At 45.1% G+C, this 27,476-nt stretch overlaps 1 protein-coding gene across 4 annotated transcripts in view; it reads left to right on the top strand.

Moving 5' to 3' along the window:
- Positions 1-4,596: 4,596 nt before the first annotated feature.
- Positions 4,597-27,476, top strand: part of LOC147679840 (uncharacterized) — a 130,653-nt gene continuing 107,773 nt past the window's right edge. For 2 of the 4 annotated variants that reach the window (XM_086943400.1, XM_086943401.1), the window contains exon 1: positions 4,597-4,795. In XM_086943400.1, coding sequence (XP_086799526.1) covers positions 4,717-4,795 — 79 coding nt within the window. In that variant the 5' untranslated portion in view covers positions 4,597-4,716. The remainder of the gene's footprint in view (positions 4,796-27,476) is intronic. The other 2 variants (XM_086943398.1, XM_086943399.1) reach the window with 1 other exon arrangement.

Genomic DNA, 27,476 nt, shown 5'->3' on the forward strand with positions numbered 1-27,476 from the left:
AACAGGAAGTTAGTACGGTCGGCTCTCATCATGGCACGCACACCAGGCAGCAGCAGGCCGGGCCGGCCACAGGGGGGGGCCCGACCCGTCCGGCCCCATGTGGCAAGCAGGACGACGACGCAGATTATACAGCAGGCTCTGGTCACAGTGCGTCACTGGTATTTGTGGCGCTCGCAGAAGCGCTGCCTGCTTGCACCGGCCACCGAATACTGTCTTAAAACAATGACCCCCACAGCGCCGCTGGCAATTGATTTATTTACTAAGGGAGACCGTCCTCAACATCGAGAGGCGAGCCAGGCCAGTTCTTCACTCAATCCCTTGCACAAGTTGCACGCGTGCTCCCGATTCTTGCAATATCACGAGAGTTAGTAAACGTGAGAACTAATTTATCTAATCGCAGCTGGAGAGCGGGGGCACAGTTTAAAAGTTTAGCAGTCTGAGCAACTGTGCAGACGCCGGGAGACTGCCGCCTTCACCACGTTGTGTCATGCCGCCCAAATCAGGGCCTTACCCGCAGGTACCTACATTGTGCAGTCCAGTGCAGACAGGAGCTATGAATATGGCACTGCAGCGCGAGTTGAGTCCTCTTCTGGGCCGCAATCGCACTGCCCGGTGCGCAGAGCACATCGCGGCCTGCTCTTACAGTCCCGTGACCGTCATGCACTCCTGGCTCAAAGTAAGTGCCACTCTGACTCATGATGACCATTTAACTTCTCATAAGATCTTTTAAAATGGGTTGACTGCTAAGCCATTTGTGCCCAATAATACGCTAGTTGTTCCTCTATTTCTGCAGGGTGAGTCTGAAAAGCAAAGTGCTACAAATCTGTCAAGCATCAGTGGGTGGTTTGGTCCTTGACAAAGCAGCCCTTTCCTTTAAAACTAAGCCCATAGCTTACGATGTTCTAGTGAATGCATAACGTCTCCTGTAAACGGGCAACAGTTGAATTTTTGGGATGAACATACGTCTCAAATGAGAATAACATTAAATCAAATTGTTGTGACAGCTCTTCGGGAACAAATTTCTGAAACTTTCTAGGAAACATTGTTAGCCCCTTTACACAAGCCACTATTTTTAGTGACAAACTAAATTCAAGCAATCTCCAACAGTATGCCACCGAATTACTTTCTGATCGTTCTGTGCAAATTACTCACTCCTCCACACTCAGTCTCACGTGACCTGGTCCAGAGTTTAAAGACTCACACTGTCTGTACTGCGCAGTCTCGGACGCTCACTGCCTTCCTTTCCTCATGCACATCTTTCTCACTCGCCGTCCCCACACCACTGTGCTTTCTCCGCTAGTTCCCCTCCCAGAGGGAACACCCGTCGTCTTTGTGATAGAATTACCGACTCTTCACCCTATCACCTACCGTTAATGTTCTCACTGGTCTCTCGGCCTCTCCTGCTCGCTCCTCTATGATCGCTGCGCCTCTTCGCCCCTCTCCCACTTTTGTATTTTCCTTTGGCTATCCCTTCCTCACATTTGGCACGTTTCCCCTTTCTCCCACACCTCCTGGCATCAGGGTCGGATTGGGATCACAATTCGGCCCGGGCACTGACGAAAAAAGTGGCCCACATTCAAGAGGCGTGGCCCATATTTAAGGGGTGTGGCCCACATTCAAGGGGCGTGTCCTTTCATGAAACACCATTTGTACAGACAGGGAATGAAAGTGGGAGGATACTGTTCTTGCACACGACACAGGGCCAAGGTGACAATGGCCTACATGCTGAGCAACTAAAAAAAAATAGCAAGTCCCCTTTTTGTCACAAAATTATTCCAGCCCTCCAGCACAGGAGCAAAGCCCCTGCTATTACTAACCTACTCAGCCCTCCCCAGACCTTCAGCTCAGGAGCACATGAACAGAGGTAAGGCCCCTGCAATTAGTAAATTAATCAACCCTCCAGGCCTTGGGAAAATGTCCTGGCAGGGGAGCACAAAACACAGCTTTCTGGGTCATCCAAGGTAGCCAGGTAACCAGGGGGAGGCTGAGGTGAAGCTGGTGCATGGGAAGTGCCTTCCCAGTGTGTTCTGGCAGTTTGAGTATTTACCATTTACTGTAGTATTACCCTTGTACCTGTGTATGGTACCCTTTTGTAACTTGCACAAGTCACTTTTCTCTTGTAACACACTGTATGCTACCTCTCACTTTTTGTTTGCTTTAGATGCTTGCACAAGTGCCACCATTGCCTACGTAACGTTTGTTCTTGTACTGGAGTGTCTGCCATTAATTGCAGTATTATACCTCTACTTGTATTTTGTACGCTTTTATAACCTGCACACATATCTCTTTTTCCTCCTGTAATGTATCGTTTGCTCCTCTTGTATTTTGGTTGCTCACTATTGTCACTTTTGATTCATGTAACTTAACGGTTGCTTTTGTAATTTGTCCACTTATAATTTTCACCTCATGTATTATTGCTGTTCCTAGTGTGAAGCGCTCTGACACCTTCGGGTAAAGTCTGCGCTATATAAAATCGTATAAATAAATAAATAAATTTAAAAAAATTCCAAACATCACCAGGCCCCCACAGCAAGATCCATTCTTCCTCGCCCACTATGCCCTGAATGTGAAGGGCTGTGGGCGAGGTGTTAAGACTAACACCGTTTCTGGGCTGCATGGGCGCCAGGGGGCCGAGGTGCAAATGGCTCAAAGACCTGAGAAACACCACTCTCTGTGGACTGGGACAGGGGAGAAAAAACGGCCCACAGAGGGCACTGAGGCACCGGCCCTTCGGCCCATTCCCGAATGCCCGCCTTGCCAATCCGCCCCTGCCTGGCATTGCTATCTTCCCTAGTTTCCCCTCTTTCACTTTAGCCCGTTTGTAGTGCCTTCTCTGAATGTCTCACTCGTTCTCTCTAATTTGTTTTCCTCTCCTTCCTCAGCATTTGTCCATCTCGCCAAGTCTCCCCTCTCTTTTCACTATCCCTCAGACATCTTCATTTCTCTCGTCGTCTCTTTCACCGTCCTGCTCCTCTGTCCTGCTCTCTCTCATTTTTTTCTCCTACTTTGTGGTCTCTCTTCTGTCTCTCCTTCCTGCTAGCTCTGTATTTTTGTTAATTCATGTCCCCTCTCTTGTATTGATGTCCACCCATCTCTCGTCGTCTTTGTCTCTTCCTGCGTCTTTTATTGTGCCTACTTCCATACTTCACATCCTTGTGTCTCCCATATTTCATTTGCGTTGCTCTCTCTTAATCCTGTTTTATTATCTGCCAGTTTCTTCCCACTCTTCCCATATCGTGCTCTGCAGTCACTACAAATCTGTCTGAAGTCTGCACAAAGTTGTAAGTTAGTGTCACTGAGCCACCTTCTTCCATATGAATTATTCTAGTTCTTGAGAAGAGTCATCATTCAGCCGTTACTTCAAGTAAAGATACAGTTGAGATCATGTGCATAATTGTAGTCCCTACCAATCTGCACTAAATTGAGTTCAGCGTGAGTTGGTGAGGCTGGCTCAGGCTCCTCACTGGGGTCTCTCGCATGTTTCATTCCATGTGTCGTGCTGTTCATGTTTCATTGCCTACCATACAGAAGTTTCAATGCATGGCAGTCTCGTGTCAATATATGGCACATTCGCATTTCAGTACACACCTTTGATAGGTTTAGTTGCATGCCATTCTGGTTCCAATGCATGATATTCATGTGCTTCTTTAATTCTCTGTCATTCACGCTCCACTGGATGTCAACCACGTTTTTAGTGCATGTCATTGACATGCGGCAAGTGAATGTCATGTTCACTTTTCAGTGAAGTCGGAGTAACCTGCATATCTGAAAGATTTCAATTACTTCACCTACTTGATTTCGTTGTATGACGTGCAGTAATTTGATTGATTGCAAGGGAGAAGCCAGGAGGCCTGGTCGACGCAGGCTGGCTAAGGCAGGATCTGTGTATTTGTTATTGCCTACACATTTGTTTAACAGTACTTACAAGGGTACTAGGTTAGCGCCCTTTCATTTCTGGTGCTTTGCAGACATTTTAAGATCTTCTTGGAGTTTCTCGTTGCTCAAATCGGTGTTATTTCTGATATTTATATGTTTCCCTCGTCTTCATTGCTCTATTTTTGCTTGCAAGAAAGTGTCACTCATAGTCGCTGAATGTCACTCATAATAACACTTAAATTATGAAAATGTCACACACAAGCAATCTGAAACCTTGGCAGCTATGAAGATTAAAGCTTGTCCTACCTAATACTTGCGTGCGTCTCACTCATTTCGAGGACACCACACCAAAACAGACCCGTGGCTCGGCTGTGGCTCAGTTTACCGTCTTAATCTACTGGCCACCCACCTCTACGTTTCACTTTTTTAAACCACGAAATGCCAGGAACTCACATGTCCTACACTAGCAGAACGCAGGTGCCTCCCTTGGTTTGTTATTCTTAAAGCTATTTCTAATAGTCTGGCCCTTACCTTCGTGTTAGAGTGGATAAGACGTTGTGTCATAGGTTCAGCTCAGCTGGAGTGGCCATTTCTGAAGGGTAACGAATTGCTATTGCTAAAACGAAAACTAAACAAAACGTCGTGAGTTCACCGAAGCACGCCTTGATCCAGAACTGGCCAACCAGACGCTTTATTTACTTTCAGACTTTCTGCGCCTTTGTCCAATAGCAGCAAGGTTGGGATATGGCTAATGAACCAATGAGCGGACTGAAATCATCCTCTAAGCTGACGTTAAGACATTCGAACGGGTGGCGGCAGTTGTTTGCTTATTTCTGAGTTATGTTTGGCAAAACTGATGGACTCGGTTGTCCCGTAGAGCATAAGATGAAGACGACTGGGGCGTGGGAGAGTGCGGCCGGTGAGTGAATACAACGGGGAGATCGAGGATGAGGGGCAGAGGCGGGATAGTTGATGGAACGTGGTGAAGAGCATGCCAGAGAGCGGGTATACAAGCAAACACAGCCGAAGGGTGGATTGGGAGGGGTTAACAAATACTTGATTTTGCAGTGATATCTTCAGTCCCACTCGTCCCCAATGTGTTCGTGTGCGACTCGTGGGGTTGCCACCTTTCTCAGAGAAAAAATACCGGCTGCTTGGCATGTTATGGGGTTCTGGACGGTCCACAGGCTCGCATTTGAACATCAAGTTGTGGAAAATGATTTTTATTCTTTTTGGAACCTAGCAATTTAGTCCCTGTTTGCTGCAATAGTCCTTTGGGATTAGTATAAAAAGCATTACATGCATGCGGAGTGTTTTCATCTTGTGATTTACTGCTTTTACGGTTTCTATTTAAAATTAGTAAAAAAAACAGCCGAATTAAAGGTTTTTCCAGAACTTTAAAAAAAAACGTGTCTTCACGCCCGCCAGACTGATAAAAAGCTGGCCAGCTGGCAGCCCTATATTATATGTAAGTGCCAGCACCTAAAACTGATTTTCTGTCAGACGTTTCATCTGTCAGCCACTGTTTTGGCTAGCTCACGTCTTGGTTGATAGGACCTACGTCAGATTCTGGGTTAGGTTGCTCTTATATCTCGCGATATTCAGAATTAGAAGGGAAAAAAATGGATCACCAATTCCGTTATTTATTTAATTTGATGTTCTCCAGTCTTCCTAGAAGAAGAGATTAAAGACTGATGACTTTCTTTGTAGAAATAACACACCTGAGAGCTAGAGTAAGTCTTTGAAACAGTGTCACAACCAGTTTTTTTTATTTATCTAATCCTTAAAGCATCCATAGATTACACGTAAAATCCCAGCAATTAATATTAAACACAGCAAACAAAAAATTAATGCGATTAAATCCATATAAAACAAGATGAAAACAAACAAAACACATTATTATGAATAAAATCAAGAAAGTTTCCCCAAAAGCCTAATTTAACTATAACAATTATTCACGGTAGGAGGGTTTAGAAAAAAGAAAAGTGCTTTTTCGTGCTTTGCCATAGTAGAGTACCTTGAACGCAGGATACCATTTTTTCTGCAAGTAAAAGAGGCCAGGTCAAAAAGAAAGTACATGATTCAACTCCTGTTTGTCAGCTCCACAGTATTGACAGCATGGATGACAGGAAACCTGTCCATCTTAATCCACATTATCACCCAACGAGATGTAATTAAATCTACATTTCCTATACAATCTATGTTCAAGAGGACATATAGATGTAATTGCATCTCACCATTTTTTACAAACATACAACCCAGCTGTGGTTTTAAACACTGTTGCAGATTAAGCTGAAAATGTCTATTTTTAGAATGCTTTTTTTAAGTGAGACTTTTTAAATTGGCTCGATAACACCTCATCATTATTTATGGCCAACTGCTGTTAACAATAAGAATAGTTCTTCTTCTTCTGGCCTTTCGCTAAGACCGACTTGGGGGTATTTTCAATTATAACATCAGGCTAACTAAAAGCGTCCTGAGGAACATTCACTGGATCAGTATTTAAACAAGGCTGTATTTTTGTCATCCCCAATAAGGAGGGACTATCGACAGTATTTAATTCCCTCACACCATCTGACTTTGTGAGACACCTCAGAGACGAATGAACATTCAAACTGAATTATCCTGAAAGCTAGTGTCTGAGATCGTTATGGTTTATGGGACAGTGTTGTGATGTGTTTACTTAATGATGTAGTTTAGAATGGAACATAGAATATGGAATGTATTAGTTATTCTCTTGGCTGCTTGGAGCTGGCAACACCCTTTTTCCTGTTCTACTTCTTCTTCTGGAATAAAGGATATTATTTCATACTTCTTTGTTCCTGAGAACTCACTACAGACAGTATTTGTTGCTGGAGTATTTGTAAAGGATTTACGCACAGTAGAGGAGCAAATATAACCTGAACAACAAGACCTTGAGGACGAATGAACAGCTGAACCAGGATTACTTTGATCAAGGCCTATACCGTTACAAGAACATCTATTAGTAATAGCTCTTAACATTCACGATGAATGCTCTTGAACTATCAGCGTTACGCAAACAAATGATGGACAGACAGGTGAATAAATCCTACATTCACCCCAGTCAAGAGATCTGAGTTAAATCCATTGTTCTTTTTCTCACCATGCCACCCCAGTTTAGACCCAGGCATATACAAATCAGTCTTTACCCTGTTCCTCATGGGAGCAGTCCAGCCCAAACTGCCAAACCAGGTACTCCCTGGACCGGAAATAAGCATCCTGGGACCTGTGTCGGGGTATTACCCCTCATCAGCTAGGCTAGCTTGAATCCAGTGGCACAGTGATCAAGGGACTCGCATATGAGCATACCCATCCCATATAGGATGGAAAGTGTTACGCAACCAAATGATGAACGGAATGCTGAATGAATCACGCATTCACCCCTAGTCAAGAGATTTGCGTTAAATCCATTGTTCTTTTGCTCATTGTGCCACCCCAGTTTAGACCCAGCCATATGCAAATCAGTCTTGACCCTGATCCTCATGGGAACAGTCCAGCCTGAACTGACAAGCCATTGTTTACTTTTCTGTCCATTCATTGTTCTTTTTGCGTTTGACACCTCGAGTCGGACCAGTGCTCACCATGCCACTGGAGTCAAGCTAGCCTGGCTGATGAGGGGCGAAACACCGAAACCGGCCCAGGATGTTTGTTTCCGGTCCTGGGAGGACCTGGCCTGGCAGTTCGGGCTGGACTGTTCCATTGGGGAACATGGTCAAGACTGATTTGCATATGGCTGGGTTTAAACTGGAATGGCAAAAGAGCATTGGATTTAGGCCCAGATCTCTGTACCAGCTGGGGTGAATGTTTGACATTGTTCAACATTCTGTCCATCAATTGTTCTTTTTGCACTGCATGTTATTTCATTTCAATAATGAAGAAAGAACTGAGTGAATTGAAGACATCATACTAGAATTGGGGGGGCTCTACAATTGGTAATTGGGCGCATCAGGTAGGAAAAGGGAATTCCCCTGCTCAAAGATAGAAGCATATTTCATTAAAAGTTGACCAAAAGCAAGTGAATCCTCAAGAACAACTTCAGATGTGTCAAATTGATTCCTTAGTTCATTATGTATACACTTTAGAAAGTTGACATGAGCATTTAATTCATTAACATTTGTATCCTTAAAAAGTGGTAGTGAGAAATTCTAGCCCTAGGGATCTTATTCGAATTATAACTAAAGAAGGCAGTTATTGGTTGTGAACCTTCTGAAGAGCCTATTCGCCCCCATTACTGTCCTCTGAGAGGAGCAGGATTTCAAAGTATGGATCATAGTGTTGCCTCCTTCAACGCCCTTATCCAAAATCGACTGAGGGTGGTCTAAGCGAGATTTCTATTAAGTTGCAATTCTCAAGAGGAGAAAGGAGGGCAAAAACTCCAATATAGTTCTTTTCTTTGGAGTGGACATTATATGGGAAGCCTCTTGCAAATTAGGTAAGGATGCAGCTGATGATGCCCAATGCTCTTTACTGGGAGGTTGGTAACCAACAGTTATATTCCAAAGTTCTTTAGAGCACAAGAACATGTCTACTTGTAATTACATTTATAATTAAAAATCACTTAAAATTAGATTATATTTCAAACATCCTCAGTGACAGTGACTTACTTCATTCTATTCTATATTGGGGTGTGGTTTCCCACAGTAGTCCTTCTTAAATCCAATCCTGTTTAATTTCTGTGGCCTCTCTGGCCTGTCTAGTCGAATCGTTTGAGTTGGACCTAGTGTACTCCGCAGATGACACCCAAAGAAACATAAATATGAACAATGAAACTTCTTTGACACAGTCAAATTTAATTGATTGCATCAAATAAATAGTTTAGTGGATGGAAAAGAACCGCCTGAAGAACATGGGTTCTCATTTTGGGAGGATTCTGGACAATTTGGACACGTCTGGTGGCTTTTTTCACTGTGAGATTATCCTATCCCACCAGACTCTCATTATCTTGGGTTTATGTTTGATAGTAAACTAGAATTGTCTTTGCACATATTGCAAAGCTTTCATTGTCATGTTTCTTACATCTGTGTGTACTAAGGTAAATACAGCCATTGTAGCCAACAGATCATACGTTTACAGTGAAACAGATAATTATAGGCTTCGCATGGATTATTATAATGTATTACATCTGGCACTTCTTTAAATTACATTGAAAAAACGTCTGACCATTAAAAAGATGTCAGTCCAGGTAATTTTAAATCTATTATGACGAGTCCCAGTCTCTTCAGTTATCCAGGAGAGAGAGAGAGGACTGGGTAGCTAGTCCGTATCCCCAGGTATTATATGTTAATCAAAAAGAGGACTAGCCTATTTGTGAACAATACAGGACTCAGGACTGTATGACAAGAGGGAAACCATTAGGTTTCTTTATGAAGCCCTCCCCCACCAACCTAGTTGGTGGCATGCTTCATCATCGGGCCCACCCAGGGACACAGAGTGTGTCCCGGGTGTGCTACTACGCCTGAATACAGCAGAGCTGGTATGTTGCTGGGTGTGCAATCTGAGTGACGTGAAAGTGAAATTTTAAAAAGGCTATACAGTGGTCCCAGTTCCCGAGGGGATAATTAATTTTTAATATCTGGGCCTCTGTTAGCATTAAAAACAAGGCATGTGGATGTTGGTGGAGTGAGTATTAGGAACTCCTACATCCAAGGTGTGATCTACATGTTTCAGCCAGGCCTTTTTTGTAAAACTGGCTTTCCCCCGGACCGATAAATAAGTGACTGTGCAATCTATACTTTAGGTGAGTATGTGATAGAAAAAATGTGAAGCATACGCTAAGGTGCTATACATGTGGGCGGGGGATTCCCTCTCCAGGCATTACGGGACATACAACACGTATGACGGACAAATATACAGAGGAGAGTCTTAGTATGGTTGCTTGATTCACAAAGAAAACATATTTGCCGATAGCATAGTGCAATGTGAGCGGTAAAAATGCGGCAAAAGGTGTAACCGTACTAGTGGTGCGGTTATGGTGAAATTATCGAAATATGCCTTTGTACATGTGGTGGGCTAAGAGACGTAAGCACACACACAGGTTGAAAGTGGATACACTAAGGTGGTATCCTCACACTAGCGTTTTGCAGCAAATGCCCAAAGGAGAAATCCGGCAGAGGTGTGGACCCTGAAAAGAGAGGAGGGGGCAGTGGGCGATTAGAGACCTGCGAAGGAAAGATAGCATACCCGGTCTGGGGATGGTTTGTGCAGTACTCACGACTCTGGCGGCCAGGACTTGCAGGAAACCATTTGTTTTATTTATTTTTATTTAATTTTGGAGTTTTCTATAGCGCTAGCTAGACCAGAAGGTATCAGAACGCTTTACAACTTTTGTTCAAACAGTTTATTACACCAAGAGTGTCCAGGCAAATAGTGACCAAGGAGGTTCATTAATCCGTGCACGTCTGGTAGTAATCAATTCAGAGTTGAGAGTTAGAAGTTCATGTAAGGGGGGAGTATTGTTCAGAGTGGGGGGGAGAGATGTCGGGAGTGACTTTAACGTAGTTGCTGGGACTTCTGTCTTGTGGTCGGGAATTAACGCAGATCCGTTGTTACTTTTTAAGCACTTGATTGAGGAAGAGCGCTTTGAGCTCGCTCTTGAAGGCTTTTTAGGAAGAGTTTGTCCTAATATGTATGGGGATGGCATTCCAGATTTTGGGTGTATTTCCGGTGAAGGACCTAGATAGAGTCTTTTGTTTGCAGGTTTTCGGAGGGATGAGTAGTAGAGAGTTGGTGTTTCTGAGGTATCTTGTCTGTCCCGCTTTTTTGAGTTTGGCAGCTAGATAGGTGGGTTTGCCAGTGTGCAGAGCTTTGTGTGTGAGGCAGGCGGTTCTGAAATTGGCTCGTAGTTCTACTGGGAGCCACTTAAGTTCAGTTAGCGCGGGAGTGATGTGATCGTATTTCTTCACTCCTGACACCATTCTGGCTGCTGCATTTAGTGTTGTTCTGAGAGGAGCCAGGTGAAGTTTCGCCATGCCTGTGAGGGTGGCGATCCCGTAGTCTAATCTGGATAAGACAAGGGACTGTGTGGCTTGTTTGAGGTCCGTTGGTGGGATGAAGGGTTTGATTTTGCTTAGTAGTTTTAGGTTGAGGAAGGCGCCTCTTGCGGTGTTCCTGATGTGTTTCATCATGTCCAAGTTGGGGTCCAGAGTGATACCCAATAACTTCACTGAGTTTGCTGGGATGAGAGTACAGTCGAGAGCATCAATAGACTTTATCCATTCCGTGATTTGCGGGGTCTTATCCTTGCTGGCTAAGAGAAGAATTTCCGTTTTTGTTTTGATTTAGTTTCAGATGGTTAAGGGACAGCCACTTTTGAACTTCTCTTAGGGTGATGTTTAGTCTTTGCATGTCTTTCTAGGTAGATCTCCCAAAACCGGGGATTACTGGGATCCTAGAACTTGGGGTGGTGGTTGGCGCTGCATATAGCCATGTCTGAACTGGGGTGGTAGAGTGGGCTAAAGAACAGTGATGGATTAAACCCAGATCTTTTGACTGGGTGTGAGTGTTTGATTGATTCAGATGCTCCGTCCATCACCACCCCCTTTTGTACCGCTTTTGGCCGCCATGGGTGTGGCAGGGTATGCTCAGACGTGAGTCCCTTGCTCACTTTGCCACTGGATTCAAGCAAGCCGGGCTGAAGACGGCTGGAATGCCAGAAACCGGTCCTCGGAAGCTTGTTTCCGGTCCAGGGAAGACATGGCTTGGCGGTTCGGGCTGGACTGTTCCCATGAGGCACAGGGTCAGACTGATTTGCATATAGCCATGTCCGAACTGGGGTGGCGGAATGGGCTAAAGAACGGTGATGGATTAAACCCAGATCTTTTGACTGGGTGTGAGTGTTTGATTCAGATGCTCCATCCATCACCACCCCCTTTTGTACCGCTTTTGGCCGCCATGGGTGTGGCAGGGTATGCTCAGACGTGAGTCCCTTGCTCACTTTGCCACTGGATTCAAGCAAGCCGGGCTGAAGACGGCTGGAATGCCAGAAACCGGTCCACGGAAGCTTGTTTCCGGTCCAGGGAAGACATGGCTTGGCGGTTCGGGCTGGACTGTTCCCATGAGGCACAGGGTCAGACTGATTTGCATATAGCCATGTCTGAACTGGGGTGGCAGAGTGGGCTAAAGAACGGTGAAGGATTAAACCCAGATCTTTTGACTGGGTGTGAGTGTTTGATTGATTCAGATACTCCGTCCATCACCACCCCCTTTTGTACCGCTTTTGGCCGCCATGGGTGTGGCAGGGTATGCTCAGACGTGAGTCCCTTGCTCACTTTACCACTGGATTCAAGCAAGCCGGGCTGAAGACGGCTGGAATGCCAGAAACTGGTCCTCGGAAGCTTGTTTCCGGTCCAGGGAAGACATGGCTTGGCGGTTCGGGCTGGACTGTTCCCATGAGGCACAGGGTCAGACTGATTTGCATATAGCAGTGGTTCCCAAACTTTTTTGACCTGTGGCTCCCCTGACCTAATCGGCAGTTGGCCGTGGCTCCCCACCATTTTTTTACCGGTGGGTGGGTGGTGTGTACCTCCTGTTATCTTCCTTAAAATATTTGGGACGCAATGACGGTATTATATTGGTTGGAATGCTCGAATTATTAATCTCATCCACTGGCAATCACTGTGGCTGCATCCAAATCCATCGTTTTTTTCCCCAACAGAGTGCCTGGTCCCAAACCCTTATTTATGCCAGCTGCTGCTTTCAGTACCTTTTGGTACTGAGACCCGCTCTGAGAAAATGGAACATTGAGTTTGGTCTGTCGTAATCAGTATCCCCAGCCTTATTTTTACACTAAAAAGGTCTGTCCTTCCATCTGTGTGCCCATCTATATCCAAACATATTCAACCATTTGCTCACCTATCCACCATATATCCTTCCGTCCATCATTTCACTCATCCATCCCTCCATCCACCCTTTCACTCATCCATCCATTATTCATCTGCCCACCCTTTCACCCCATCCATCTGTACAATCATCCATGCATCCACTCTTCCACCCAGCCATCCATTCACTTACTCATCCATTCACCCAGTCATTTATCCTTCCACCTATTTACCCTTTCAGTCATTCATCCTCCCTTTCTCTCTCTCTCTCCATCCCCCTTTCACTTATCCATCCATCTACCCACCTATTACTCATCCATTCATGAATCCATCCATTGATCCTATTACTCATCCATTCTTTCACTCATCCAACCATCTGTTCACTCATCCAGCCATCCGTTCTCTCATCCATCCACCCTTTCACTTCACTCATCTATCCATCCTTTTGTCCATCTACCCCCTTTCACTAACTCATCAATCCTTACATCCACTCTTTCACTCATCCATCCATTCACCATTTCACTTATCAATTCATCCATCCACCCATTCACTTGCCCATCATCTACCCTTTCATTCATCCACCCATCCATCTTTTCACACACCCATCCAACAATTCACTCGCCCATCAGCTGCCCTTTCACTCATCCATCCTTTCACACTCCCATCCACACTTTTACCCATCCATCTACCCTTCTACCCATCCATCTACCCTTCCACCCATCCATCTACCCTTCCACCCATCCATCTACCCTTCCACCCATACATCCATCTATTTACCTTTTCTCTCATCCATACTTCCATTCATTCACTCATCCAACCATCCTTTCTTTCATTATCTATCCATTCCCCCTTTCATTCATGCATTCATCCTTTCAGTAATCCATCCAGGCATTCAGACATTCCTTCACTTATTTACTCACCCACCTTTTCACATTATGAGCTGAGCCTTTGTTTGCAGAGTTGCCGGCAGAAGAGTCCCATCAAGAATGAACTACAGCAAGGGGTGGGCTGGTGGAGAGTTCACTATGCCCCTGCACATAGGCAGACTGAAAACGTAGAAGTCATGCATGATGCACAGTGCCAGGATGTGAGGTTACTGTAACATGGTGTTGTTGTTTCCATGGCTTTAAGCGGTGTAAAAAAACTAGGGGGTCTCTTCAAAGGGGGTGTTTGACGTAATTAAGAACGCAGCTTAAAACACCTAGGCTAAAAATCTGCGCTTAGCATAGTGTTCCGCCTCACTGATATTATGTCTCTGTCATTGCATCCAGATATATAATACAGCAAGTATCATTACACCTCAACAAGCCAGGACTATTGGCTTTGTCAATGGTTGCTAGTTCCTTAAAAAAAAAAAAGGAGCAACCATGGCTTTGTTGAATACAATATTGAAAATACTTCAGTTCTAAAATGACAGGACAGTGAGAGAACGATAACCTGTTCTTTTAAACTTATTTTACAGGCTTCGTTGAATGAAGTCTTTTCTAACGTTGCAGCGTGGGCATTTTACTTTTTATCGTACAGAATGCCCTTCTGTACACTGAGGCAGGAGGAGGCCGCCACATGGTGTCACACCCCCAGACTGCCCCATTGTCATTCAGTAAGTGGCAATCGGCGGCATACTGGATGACAATGGGCGGGAGGAGCTGCTCTTGTGCTCCTGGAGGAGTGCGAGGCGCCTCCAGCAGCAGGGGGGTGAGGCCTCTCACAGGGGAGCAGCGCTGCTCCCTGTGATGGCCAAAATTACAGATAAAAGGCCCGTGGAATTTACGGACGGTTGGTCACCCTAGTGTGCGCGGCGCCCCTGGCACCTCATTACGGCGCACCGGGGCGCCGCGGCGCACAAATTGGGAACCACAGGCATATAGCCATGTCTGAACTGGGGTGGCAGAGTGGGCTAAAGAACGGTGATGGATTAAACCCAGATCTTTTGACTGGGTGTGAGTGTTTGATTGATTCGGATGCTCCGTCCATCACCACCCCCTTTTGTACCGCTTTATACGATTCAGCAAGATCCCTTGCCTCTTGCATGGACATTGCAGCGATCGTTCTCTTGGGTCTATGTGGATAGTTACTGTGGGGGGTTGTCTTCCACTTCAGTCGTGTATTTCTGTGGTGATGTCTATGTTTGTTGAGGGAGTCAGTGATTGTGGTTGCCACCGGTGTTTAAGTATGCTGTAAGTAATTGGCTTCAGCTTGGTCAGAGTAGCGCCTTGTGCGGGAGACACGGAAGAGCGACTATGCGCGCTGGCTGCTGGCCGCGCAGTCAAGGTGTCCGCTGAGTCATTCAATTATGGCACTTGCGCATGGGAGATTAGCGCGTTGCTGTGGGGATGACGCAGAGTTCACGCTGCTATTCTGTTATGGCGCATGCGAGAATAGTGCGTTGCCATGGGGATGACGCAGAGTTCACGAGTGCAGTGGCCTCGTGTGGGCATGCGCAAGCGCCTGTGGTGCAAGCTCGTGCCGCCCGCAGGGTCAAAAAGTGATGATATGAATGAGAGGAAATTAAAATTAAGATTAAAATACAGTTAGGCCGTGGTGCCTTAAGAGATCAAAGTTCGGGGATTCAGGCGGATCTTGGGGCCTTGGTGTAAGCCTTGGAGACAGGGCTGAATGAGGTTCAGAAAGGGGTGACTATTAGGACCTCACACGGAGAATTTTACAACCTGGAGTACACGGGTTTATTTACAGTTAATGGAGAACCAAGGGATGGAATCATTCAGGCCATGGTGCCAGTGTCTTTCTAAGTTTTTAGGTCTCGCAGAGAGACCTAATGCCGCCAATCCACAAAGCTGACTTTTTACGATCCGGATTTGTAGAAGTGCACGTGCTCGTGACCGCGCTTCTATCACAGCCATCGGCCTCCCTCCCACGGGCAGCTTGGCCTCAGGCATTCACCCAAGCGCGACTTCTCCTTCCCCCTAATTACATCCCTGCTATTTACTTCTTTGACGGCCGCGAGGCCGTGCTTCAAAGGATCCGCTCCCCCATCCCCTGCTTTAATTAGTATAGCATCTCTCCTCCCATAATTATTCAGTCTCGTCACCCTTCCTCCCCCTGCCAGCAGACTTAGACCTTAGAGTTTTCAGCAACTTTACATGAAATTAGTGATCCAACATGCACAATTTAGCGCAATTTGTAAACTTAAAAAAAAAGTCTTTGACATTTTTCTTTCTTGCTAAACACTTTGGTCTCTTTTTTGGTGAATAATATTAACCGTGACTTCACAGGGGTAATACATCCTATGATCTATTTCTGTCGTGAGATTTATTGTAAAACCAAGATCAACGAAAGGTCACACGATGTAATTTCTGTTAATGGTATTAGTATGCTAACTATTAAATCAACGTAGAGCTTCATCTCTGCAGTTGGTGATGCTCTCAATCGCCACCAGGGGGCGTCAGTACTCTAAGGACGACGACGATGCGGCTTAATAAATCACACACAGTGTAAGAAATAGGATCTGGGTCCAGAAACCACTGGCAGAGCCGGAAACCGCAGGCAGCCAGTAAACCAGAGACAGTCAGCACCGGAAGCGACTGCGAGCCCCGGAAACCAGGGACAACCTAGGAGGCTAGGAACGCGAAGGGTGGTTCAGATGCGGAACCTAGAGGCAGCCCCAAAACCTCTGCACTTAAAACTAGTCATACTCTGCCACAGAAACTAAAGAAACCGCGGCACGGCCTCCTTTTTTGACGCCAGGCTGCACTTCGCACATCTCTGTCTGAAATATCATGTCACAGATCAGCAAAAATCAGAGTTTAACGAACGTCTCCCAGTTTCAAAGAAGCAACGATGGGCACCGGACGACCCTCAGCCGATCAACACGGGAATAACTATTCTGTCTTGTAGGAGACAAACGTGCGGTCAAGTCTCGGCTCAGTTAAAAACATGAAATGCGATATAAAGGGAACTGCTCCAGCCCAAGGAACAATAAAGTCTTCCCAATGTCAAACCCACGATAGATAATACAGTAAGGTTCACGTGAGTTAGGGACAAGCTGATACACTAGGCATGGACACGTCTGAAAATTTAAGTAACAAATATAAGATAAAGTTCTCTATTTGCTGAAAAGACAGAGCATGCTGACAAAAGCCTTCCCCAAATAATGACAAAGATAAGGGTGAGCAGCATACGACCGGAAAACCCCAAGGCAGCACGAGCTTGCCCGAGCCTTCCCCCTGCCAGCAGCATTTCTCCTGCACTCGGCCCACCCCCCTCCCTCTCCATATGGTGCGCTCTGCCTTAGGCCAGCATCTCTCCTCCCATAATTATTCAGTCTCGTCACCCTTCCTCCCCCTCCCAGCAGACTTGTTGACATATGGCCACTCATGCAAGCAGATGCCACCACTAGCCTGACTTGTGCATGTATGTTTGTGGAAAATGCATCACGCCTACCCACAAGCCCTTAATTCATAGCCAAGCACGCAAATAGACACAGCGCCTATTTATTTACTTATTGTTACGTGCACCGAAGACTCACTTGCTTTCTGAGTCCCCTTTGTGACTCAGAAACAGGTTTCTAACAGGCCGCGACTCGCATTTCTAATCCCCCCCCCCCCCCCCCCCCCTGCATCAGCCTTCCACAGGCTTCCCTCCCTATGACTTCAAAGGCTCCCCCAGCGTGCGCTCGGCCGGCCTCACACCCCATCACCATATGCTTGTTTTTCAAAGGTAGATCTTTCCAAAGGAGATAACACAAAAGTCAGCCGGAACTTTGCAGGCTCCTGCCTATCGAAGTAGAGCCCGCCTCTCTTGTTCCTTACAGGCAGCGGGTTGGAACACAGAAATAAAGTTTAAAAGAAAAGTAAGTGCTACCTTTACTTCTAATTATCTCCATAGGAGAATTTGACGGTTGTTGGTAAAACCATAAACTTGTTTTCAATATCTTTGCGCATCACCATGTGCACCAACACCTCCAAAGACCCCAGTGTCTGTTCTTTGAAAACATACTGCTAGCACTGACCAGAATACTCGCTCACAATACTACGTTGGAAAATGGCAGTTGTGAACTTTGCTCGGTATTAATCTCTGCCCCGTTCACAGCTGTGACAGCCGCACCAGTGTGGGCCTACTGTCTGCTGTGGTTTAATGAAGTGGACTAGGAAGGAGGTTGTTCAAATGCCCCCCCCCCCCCCCCCCCCCATCTCCCCCGCCCTTTTTAAACAAAATAACGCTGTGATACCGCGTGAGAGAGAAAGGTGTCAGTGGGATAAAATTGTCTCTCTAATTGGTCAAATTAGCCCCAAGCTGCTTGCCAATGACACACGTCTCTCCCAGTACCACCCCCGCCCCGGACCCCAGCAATCTATTGGGAACTTGTAGACCTGTGAACGAGGTCAACTGCATTCTAACACAGAGCATTCTGGAGGAGCTGGAGGGTGGGGGGAAAGCAAGGCTTTCGCCTACTCAGTTACTCCAATTAGTCATTGCTAATACCCTGCAGCTCCTGGAGCGCACGCGGACCCTGCCAGCAGTCTAATTACTGCACGGTTGCAAGGGTTTGTGAAAACCTCACCACTTTTTACAAGTGGGTTCTCCAGTTATTTCTCCCTTCACTCTTTGGATACACACTCACACACTAAGACTCACTTTTTTAACTAGGCATGTCTGACCACCCACCTCTCTATACTCTTGACTACATCAACAAAATCTTAGGAGGTCCATCACTTCTCTCCGATTCTTCAGAAACACCCACTGAAACAAATGCATCACCAGTGGAGGAATTAGAGAAAGCGAAGAAAAAAGAAATCCGATTAACACTAATGATTAAACTACTGACAGATTATCTGAAGGCCAACATAATACCAGTCGGCCTCCAAGTCCGAAATATTCCGGGAGTCTTCACAGACAACCCGAAATATTTAAACTGCTTCAGTTACATCAGCACTACTTGTTCAAGGCACTGGATGGTGCTTGGAATAGATATTGCGACAGAAGAACTAAAAAAAGTAGCTAGCGAAATTGGCGAATTGGAACAACAAATTAAAGATAAGAATACCAACACTGAGGTTAAGAAACTCCTCGAGAAAATAGCAAAAACCATCGAAGAGTTCCACAAATTTGAAACCGACAAAAAAACCACTAAAGTAAAAAAAGATATAAAAAACTTTTCACAAGAAAGAGCATATCCCTATCTAATTAAAGATTACTATATTAACCGAGCCTACAGCGGCCCTCAAAACCAAAGACCTTGGGGAAGGTTCAACAGAAGACGGAACTTTGTAGGCTTCTCTGATAGCTCAGGAGATTCGTCTGAGTATTCAGACCCAAGTGATAGTCCAGGACCCTCGCACAGGAATTTTTTAGGGCGAGGCAGAGGTCAATCAGAACCGCCGGGAACAGGCAAAACCAAACCGCCTCAGAAATGGCCCAATCGCCCGAACCCCCCAGGCGAGCAGTTTACCCGCCGACAACACTACCAATGGTAGGTAGAACCCATACTACTGTCCCAGAAAATAATGAATCTGTTCAAGCGGTCGCCTTGTTACCCATTTTTAACCTTACCACACATGAGCTGTCAGACAATGAACTATCCTTGCTTACAAAAGGCCTTTCCTTTGTCCCAACTATTCGACCTAACTTCATTGATGCTCAAACTGAGCTCTTAAGATTTTTCAGGAAAATCTGACTTCATAGCTATTTCTTGCTGAACCCAAGTCCAATGAAGAACCTGAACACTCCTTTTAAACCACCGTCCAAATTTTCTCCAACTGGTAGCATGGTCCCCCCTGAAATACTAACATTTGAGAAACTTGTCCTCAATGACCTTACCAGCCTCGAAAAACAAAAACCATTCATCCCCTACAACATTACAATTGACGAAAAGAAAGCTCTAACCTCCTTGAAAAATAACTCCTCCATTATAATAAAACCAGCGGATAAGGGAGGTGGTATTGTTATCCAAGAATTGGACAACTATAAAAAAGAAATTCTTCGCCAACTAGCTAACACTGAACACTACTGTAAGCTTCCTCGAAATCCCACAGAAGAAATACAGAACCTGATCCAACAGGTCACTGCTGATGCCCTAGAACAAGGATACCTCTCTAAAAAGGAACATGAGTTCCTCAATACCAAAGCTCCACGGGTACCAGTTATCTACTGCCTACCCAAGATTCACAAGAATTGTGAATCCCCACCTGGTCGCCCAATAGTGTCGGGTTGTGGCTCTGTCCTTGAGCCACTCGGGCACTATATTGACTATTTTATAAAACCTTTTGTAGCTGACACACTGTGCTACATCAGAGACAGCATGTCAATGATCACTATGATTGAGGAATACCCATTTGATCCCACATCCAGCACGATGTGCACGCTGGATGTGGAATCTTTATACACCAATATTCCACAATATGAATCACTGCGTGTGATTGAGACAGTTCTTAACACACGTCCGCGCCCCCATAATGTCCCATCAGTCTTTATTCTACAACTTCTGGAGATCTGTTTAACAAAAAACTTTTTTCTTTTTGAGGGTCAATTTTATGGCCAGGTACGTGGAACATCTATGGGGGCTATTTTTGCCCCCAACCTAGCGACTCTTTACATGGATCATCTTGAGACCACTTGTATACTGACAGAATCTAATCCTTTCCACTGTGGCATTGCCCTGTGAAAACGATATATAGACGATATATTTATGATTTGGAACGATTCAACTGAAGCATTACCCCAACTACTACATTGGCTTAACAATAATAGTAATGGCTTGAAATACACACTATCCCAGAATAAAGACTCCATTCCATTTCTAGATTTAGAAATCAAACATACAGAAGGAGCCTTACCACCAGCCTCCATAGAAAACCTACTGAACGAAACACCTTGCTGAACTATAGCAGCCACCATCCCGAGCACTCAGAGATTCACTCCCATTTTCACAATTCCTTCGCATTCGAAGAAACTGTTATTTTAAAGAGGACTATTTCTCTGAGGCAAAAACTCTCAGCATAAAACTCAGAAATAGAGGTTACCCTCAAACTAGTAAGGCGTTCCTTGAAAAGGGCTTGGTACTGCCCCAGAGAGAGTCTGCTTGAACCTAAACCAAAGAAAAACCAAGACAGACTAGTGTGCGTAACCACTTTCACCCCAGCCTCTAATGCCATAAAGAAAAGCATCTTGAAACACTGGCCTGTATTAAATGCCGGACTACTGAATCTTGAGCACCCTATTTTTGCATTCAAGAGAGCAAAAAATGTAAAAGATCATTTGGTAAGAGCTTCCCTACCTCAGCCTAATTTGAAAACAACCATCAATGATGCATGGGGGTTACCTGCCCTAACGGGTCATGCAAAATGCGGCAGTTGCATAGTGTGTGACTTCACTATCGAAGGAAAAACATTTACTTTTGGCACTATTTCCTTTGAAAGAAAACACTTCACTAATTGTAACTCCATCAATGTGGTGTATGCCATTTTTTGCCCCTGCAAGATGATATATGTTGGACAGACCAGTCAGAAGGTCAAGCTACGCATCGGACAACACCGTAGTAGGATCCGGTGCAACACCCCAAATGCCCCTCTTGTCGAACATTTCAAAGAAAAAGGCCACAATGAAAATGACCTGACATGGACAATCATCACCATGGTAAAACCACCACCGAGAGGAGCGGACGTTACTCAATTACTGAACAAGGAGGAACTTCACTGGATACTGCGCACCAACAGCATCCATACAGGCCTCAATCGCCTCGAAGATTGGACATCTCTCTTGTGATCAGTCACACTGTAACACATACCTGACTTCCTCCTAGATTTCGAGATGTTTCTAAAACGATTCATGTAAATATGTAAATGCTTATATTGCACAATGGTTGTATTTTTTACCTTTTCACCTCACTCCCACACCACTCTAGCATGGCCGCCAGTTTCACTGCCATTAGTCCTTTTCCTATTTCTAAACACTCCCACACCTTTCCAGCATGGCCGCCTTACTCACTACGACTAGTCCCTTTTTCATTTCTGCATACTCCTTTTATCTGGCCCTCAGGCACGAGCACGTTAGCGATCCCCGCCATCCTGTATCTTGCATAGACAAGGAGCAGCCAAACCAGGAAGTAAGTACCTGCAGAATGCTCTAATCGACATTTCCAAACCCCACAAGGACCATAACTTACCTAAATCTAATTTCTTCCTTCTCAGTGAGACACGATTGGTCCGGTCTCGTATGTAGAGGCTCCCTTGCCCTGGTTTGGTAATTATCTTATTAGCTTTTTTCATCAACCTTCTCACCGGTTTATTAATATGTTTATACTCACTCTTCTAATTTCCCACTTTTTTGGCAGGATACCAATGTGCTCCTAAACTCCTTATTTTCCCTACTTGCTTTGATTCTAAAAGCATAGATACTGCTTAACAGACTACTCTGTGGACCACAATATTGGTAAATAACGATCTGTATGCTCGCGCTACCTCCGTTTTAATATTTACCACGCAGAGCTAAACGTTAATTCACAAATTCCCTTCCCCTTCAAACCACAAAAAACTAATTGCACGTAACCGCCGGTCACAAACACTTCGCCGCCTACACTGCGCGCCACCCGTTTTTAAACCTCGCATGGCCCAACACTGAGCTCATTGAATGTTTTTTAATTTTATGCGTCGCCCCCCACCATTCTGTCACTGCGTCGGATTTTAAATATTGTCATAAACAGATCACAATATGCTGCATGGAAACAAAAGCCTGTCACCGCGATACAATTCACAAAATTACTGTTTTTAAAAGAATGCATAAAACGTCACAAACAGATCACAATGGCACAGATGATCACCGGTCAGATTTGTATACATGCCTAGTCTCTTTGTTGTTATTGACCAATGTTTATGTTTTGTCTCCCTTCTTTTGTTTCCCCAATATAACTGTATGTACGCATATAGGCCCTACAAACTGTTATGCTTTCAAGACAAACTAATTAATTCTTTGTCCTGAAGATGATGCCATGTATCTGTGTGTAGGCATCGAAACGCCGTCGACATAGTAGCATCATATGTACCCTACAAATAGAAAATTGTTCACAATGATGCTCTGTACTTTACAATTGTCTGTTCACTGAGATACTAGCACAGACCGCCTTTGTTGCGTCAAGTTTACCCCCCTGTTTTGTCTTGTCCCCTGTGGGTTACTGGTTGTACCCACCTTGTAAAAAATCCTTTTATGTTTTCAATATCTCTTAAAATAAAAACCTGTCCTGCTGGACAAAGGTCATACTGACTATTGAGTGTATGTCCATCAATTCTGCCTAATCCCTGAACTAATAGGGACCACTGTCTTTTGAAATACGTAGCAGTCTAATTAAAGCTGCTCCTGTCCATTGAGGAAACCCAGAGTAAATAAAGAAGCAGGATTTTGTTAGGTTTGGATATCCGTCCGGGGCTCTGGGCGCGTATTTGACATTTCTGTGAGGTTCAGGGTTGCTTCAGTGGGAGTGATCTGGCCTCATTGTTTCTTCTCTTAACACACTAACTGCGCTTCACGAGTTTAGTGCTGCAGTGTTTCACTGGGCTTTTCAGTGTGGGCTCCTCATGGTTACGAACGCGTTCTTATTCAGGCGCTGTGCCGTGTCAGCGATTTAAAGTGTTAAACGCCAGTATATTTTAGACTTATGCTGTTTGTGAAGAATTAGCTCGGAAGTTTAGCGGGAAAAGTAGTTAAGTTAAAACAGCATAGCACGAACACCCTCTAGGTTTCTTTCAGTTTAATGATGCCTAGTGTATATGTTGTGTGTGGTGATATCATTAAAATTAGAACGTACTTTGAAAAGTTCACAGCATTGCAAAGCGCCTTGTCTCCTCTTTTTTGGGTTACAGTTTCTCCAAGTTGTTGTTCTCATTCAAGGCACCAGTGACGTACTGACGCGGGGAAATGACAGTGACTGACGAGAAATACAGGCAAATATTTACAGTACATAATTGGGCTCATTTGTAGATACTTTTTTGATAAATTATTTTTTAATGCTCATATCATAACAAACAGCTGAAAACTAGAATCACTACATTTTCGCTAGGCGAGCTAGTTGAAATAAAGGATCCCAGAGGTCACAACTCTAGATCTGGCTATGTTTGCCACCTGGCCTTTTTTAATTGGCATTGCCGGTTTTTTAATATGCAGTCTGGTACGAAAATGAGGAAAATCACACAAAGCTGGTATTTTCGCCTCAGATTCATAAATACTTAAAACTGTAAAAGTAAGGTGAAAGCAGTATAAAATGTGGTCTAAATCTGCTTTAATGATCCGTGACTGATTAGTTAAAACTAAACAAAGCACCCCCACACACCCTCTCACCCCCACACACCCTCTCACCCCCACACCCCCTCTCACCCCCACACCCCCTCTCACCCCCACACCTGTCACCCCCACACCTGTCACCCCCACACCTGTCCCCCTCACCCCTGTCCCCCTCACCCCTGTCCCCCTCACCCCTGTCCCCCTCACCCCTGTCCCCCTCACCCCTGTCCCCCTCACCCCTGTCCCCCTCACCCCTGTCCCCCTCACCCCTGTCCCCCTCACCCCTGTCCCCCTCACCCCCGTCCCCCTCACCCCTGTCCCCCTCACCCCCGTCACCCTCACCCCTGTCACCCTCAAACCCCTCACACCCCATCACCCCCGTCACCCTCGCCCCCGTCACCCTCGCCCCCGTCACCCTCGCCCCCGTCACCCTCGCCCCCGTCACCCTCGCCCCCGTCACCCTCACCCCGTCACCCTCACCCCCGTCACCCTCACCCCCGTCACCCTCACCCCCGTCACCCTCACCCCCGTCACCCTCACCCCCGTCACCCTCACCCCCGTCACCCTCACCCCCGTCACCCTCACCCCGTCACCCTCACCCCCGTCACCCTCACCCCCGTCACCCTCACCCCCGTCACCCTCACCCCCGTCACCCTCACCCCCCCTCACCCTCACCCCCCGTCACCCTCACCCCCCGTCACCCTCACCCCCCGTCACCCTCACCCCCCCCTCACCCTCACCCCCCCTCACCCTCACACTTCTCACCCTCACATCCCCTCACCCTCATAGCATAACAATTCAAAGCATAGGATAGCAAAACATAGCATAGGATAGCAAAACAAAACATAGCATACAGCATCACTCCGCACCCCCACAGCATCACTCAGGGGCACCACAACATTACTATGCGCTACTACAGCATCACTGAATGCCACAGCATCACTCGTTCGCCATCACATCACTCAGCGCCACCACAGCATCAATCTATGCAACCAATCAACAACACCTGGTTCAAATATGTTCTCTCAATGTTTCAATCTTTATTACAAATGTAACAAAAATATGTTCATATTTCACTTCTGTTCTTGGATTTTCGTCACAATAAAATACACTGAACATAATCTTCAGAAAAGTTATTTACAAAACTTTAAGCTATTGCCATTATAAATTACAATAACTTTTATTTAAGTATTAATTATTAAAAAAAATTAAACCATTGTCATTTGTAATATCAATACATGTAAGTCACGTAAATACAACACATATTGCATTACAAATGCTATAGGTGTCACATTTGCGAAAGTTATAACTATTGGCATTGTAAATGTCAAAGCTATTAATTTCGCTATTTTCAAAAATCAAAACATAAATAAAAAAATTGTCATATACAATACCAATAGCTCAAACTTTCCTAATGCGAGACCTATTGCACTGCAAATGCTTGTTAAATTTACTCTTTTCTTCTTTTAGTTGCTCCGTGAATCAGGGTGCAGGAGGGCGGTGATTATATGCTTTTTTCTTAGAGTTCGGAAGACAATAGTAGAGTGCTTTAGTGATCCATCCTTGGATCATATCGAGAGAGGAGGTAGAAACATGGGGAATAGAAGGAAAACTGTTAGAAAGATGCTCATTAAGAGCTTTCATGTCCAGTTTACTCCAGTTTCTAGATTTCTGCTGCGGGCCAGAGATCATTATGGGTGAGTTGGTAGGATCAGTGCAATGAAATTGAATTGCATAATGATCTGACCAGCATAGAGGAAGAGGTGGAAAACATGGAATATCAGATATATTGGAAAAAATAGGATCTAGTAAATGGCCTACCTGGTGAGTAGGGCCTGTATTGCATAGAGGCAAATTCATTGCTGCGAAATCTGAAATCAGCATGCCGCTCGTAGGGCATGATGGGTTTTCCAAATGTATGTTAAGGTCACCCAAGACCGTGAAATTGACCGCCTTAAAAAAATGAGTAGAGATTAATTCAGGAAAAGAGGCCCCCAAGAAGTAGGCACTCCAGGGGGTCGATAAACAAGCAAGCCAGACAGAGTAAAATGAGGGGTAAAAACGAGTTTAAAAAGTCCTGCTTCACAGCCCTTAAAAGCGAGTCCATCTAATTTACATGAATAAGATTTTTAAAATATTATAGCTATGCGACCCCCTATCTTTGTTTCCCTATCAACTCTAGCTATGGAATAGTTGAGGGGGAGGGCCAAGGCTACATCTGGGCCTGAACTCGGTTGCAGCCACGTTTCTGTTAGAAACATAGCATCCTCCTGTTCACTACTTAGAAGATCAAACATGTCCAGTTTATGTTTGGAAAGAGAATGACAATTAATATTCCAAAAAGTAAAATTCGATCCAGTGAGTATACCACCAGTGGAGGGGCGGTGTGTAGGAGGATCATTAACACTGTGCTCTCTATTAAGACATTATTTGTCAAATTGAAAACTGTAGCAATTGCATTTGGTGGACTCATCCAAAAGATCGAGGCACTCACAATTGGTTAGAAGGAGGCCACAGTAGTTTTCTAGCTGTGTAGACCTGTATCTTGTTGGGACAGACTCTTTTGAGGAATTTTGGCCATGGATTTGGGCCCCTAGTCCCGTTCGGGCGCGGACGGGCTTGCCTTTGGCGCGCCCGCTGCGCGTTCTGTGCTGCATCCGGTTTTATCGCGGGAGGTGGGGGCCGCTAAAACGCCATCCTCCTCGCGACCGGAAGTGGTGCAAAGCAAGCAAAGCCCCTCCACAACAATCGGGATATACCCGCGGTGGACCGGGGACCGGGAACCAGCCTTTAGGGAGGTGCAAATGGTGCTGTTACTTTTTTAAAAATGATGGTGAGAAAACAGTCCTTAAAAAAGCATAAAACAATTCAGGTAAGAAATATCGCTAGATACATTAAAATATAACTTTGACCCACTCTGGCTAACGAGCAGCGAGCACTTGAGTCTTTTTTCGTGCGCATAAAGAAACCTAATGGTTCCCCTCTTGTCATACAGTCAGTCCTGAGTTCTGTAAGAGTCCCAGTCTCTCTTTCTTAGTCAATTACATTAACTGAAATTCGAAAAACAAATTACATTCAAAGCACTCTGGGTATGCTACAAAGGCATCTTTGGAATAATCCCATCCTTTATCAAGGATTTAGACACTGTTGACATTCATAGGTGGAATTTGTGGTCGGCTGCAGCCTGTTTATTGATTCCCCCAATGGTCCTTAAGTCAAAATAAGGAGAACACATTTTTTCCTATATAACCTTCTTAGTGTGGAATTTTTCTTCCTTCTCACTTACTGGCGATCATCTGGTATTCCGGGAGATGATAAAACTCATCTGTTTACTGGCTATTTGTATATTTTTGCAGTCTTAGTGCAAGGATGGCTGTGTGCACTTTACATACATATAACATATCCTAACATATTGCGTTATACCATAACTCAAACTCATTTTCTCAAACAGAAGACAAATGCAGAAAATATTCTGTGGTTGTGACCATATAGCTAAAATCACATTGCGGATGAAGTTCTTGAAGGAGGCCTAAA

The sequence above is a fragment of the Lissotriton vulgaris genome, chromosome 11 (genome assembly GCF_964263255.1).
Source record: "Lissotriton vulgaris chromosome 11, aLisVul1.2, whole genome shotgun sequence".
Classification (NCBI taxonomy): Eukaryota; Metazoa; Chordata; class Amphibia; order Caudata; family Salamandridae; genus Lissotriton; species Lissotriton vulgaris.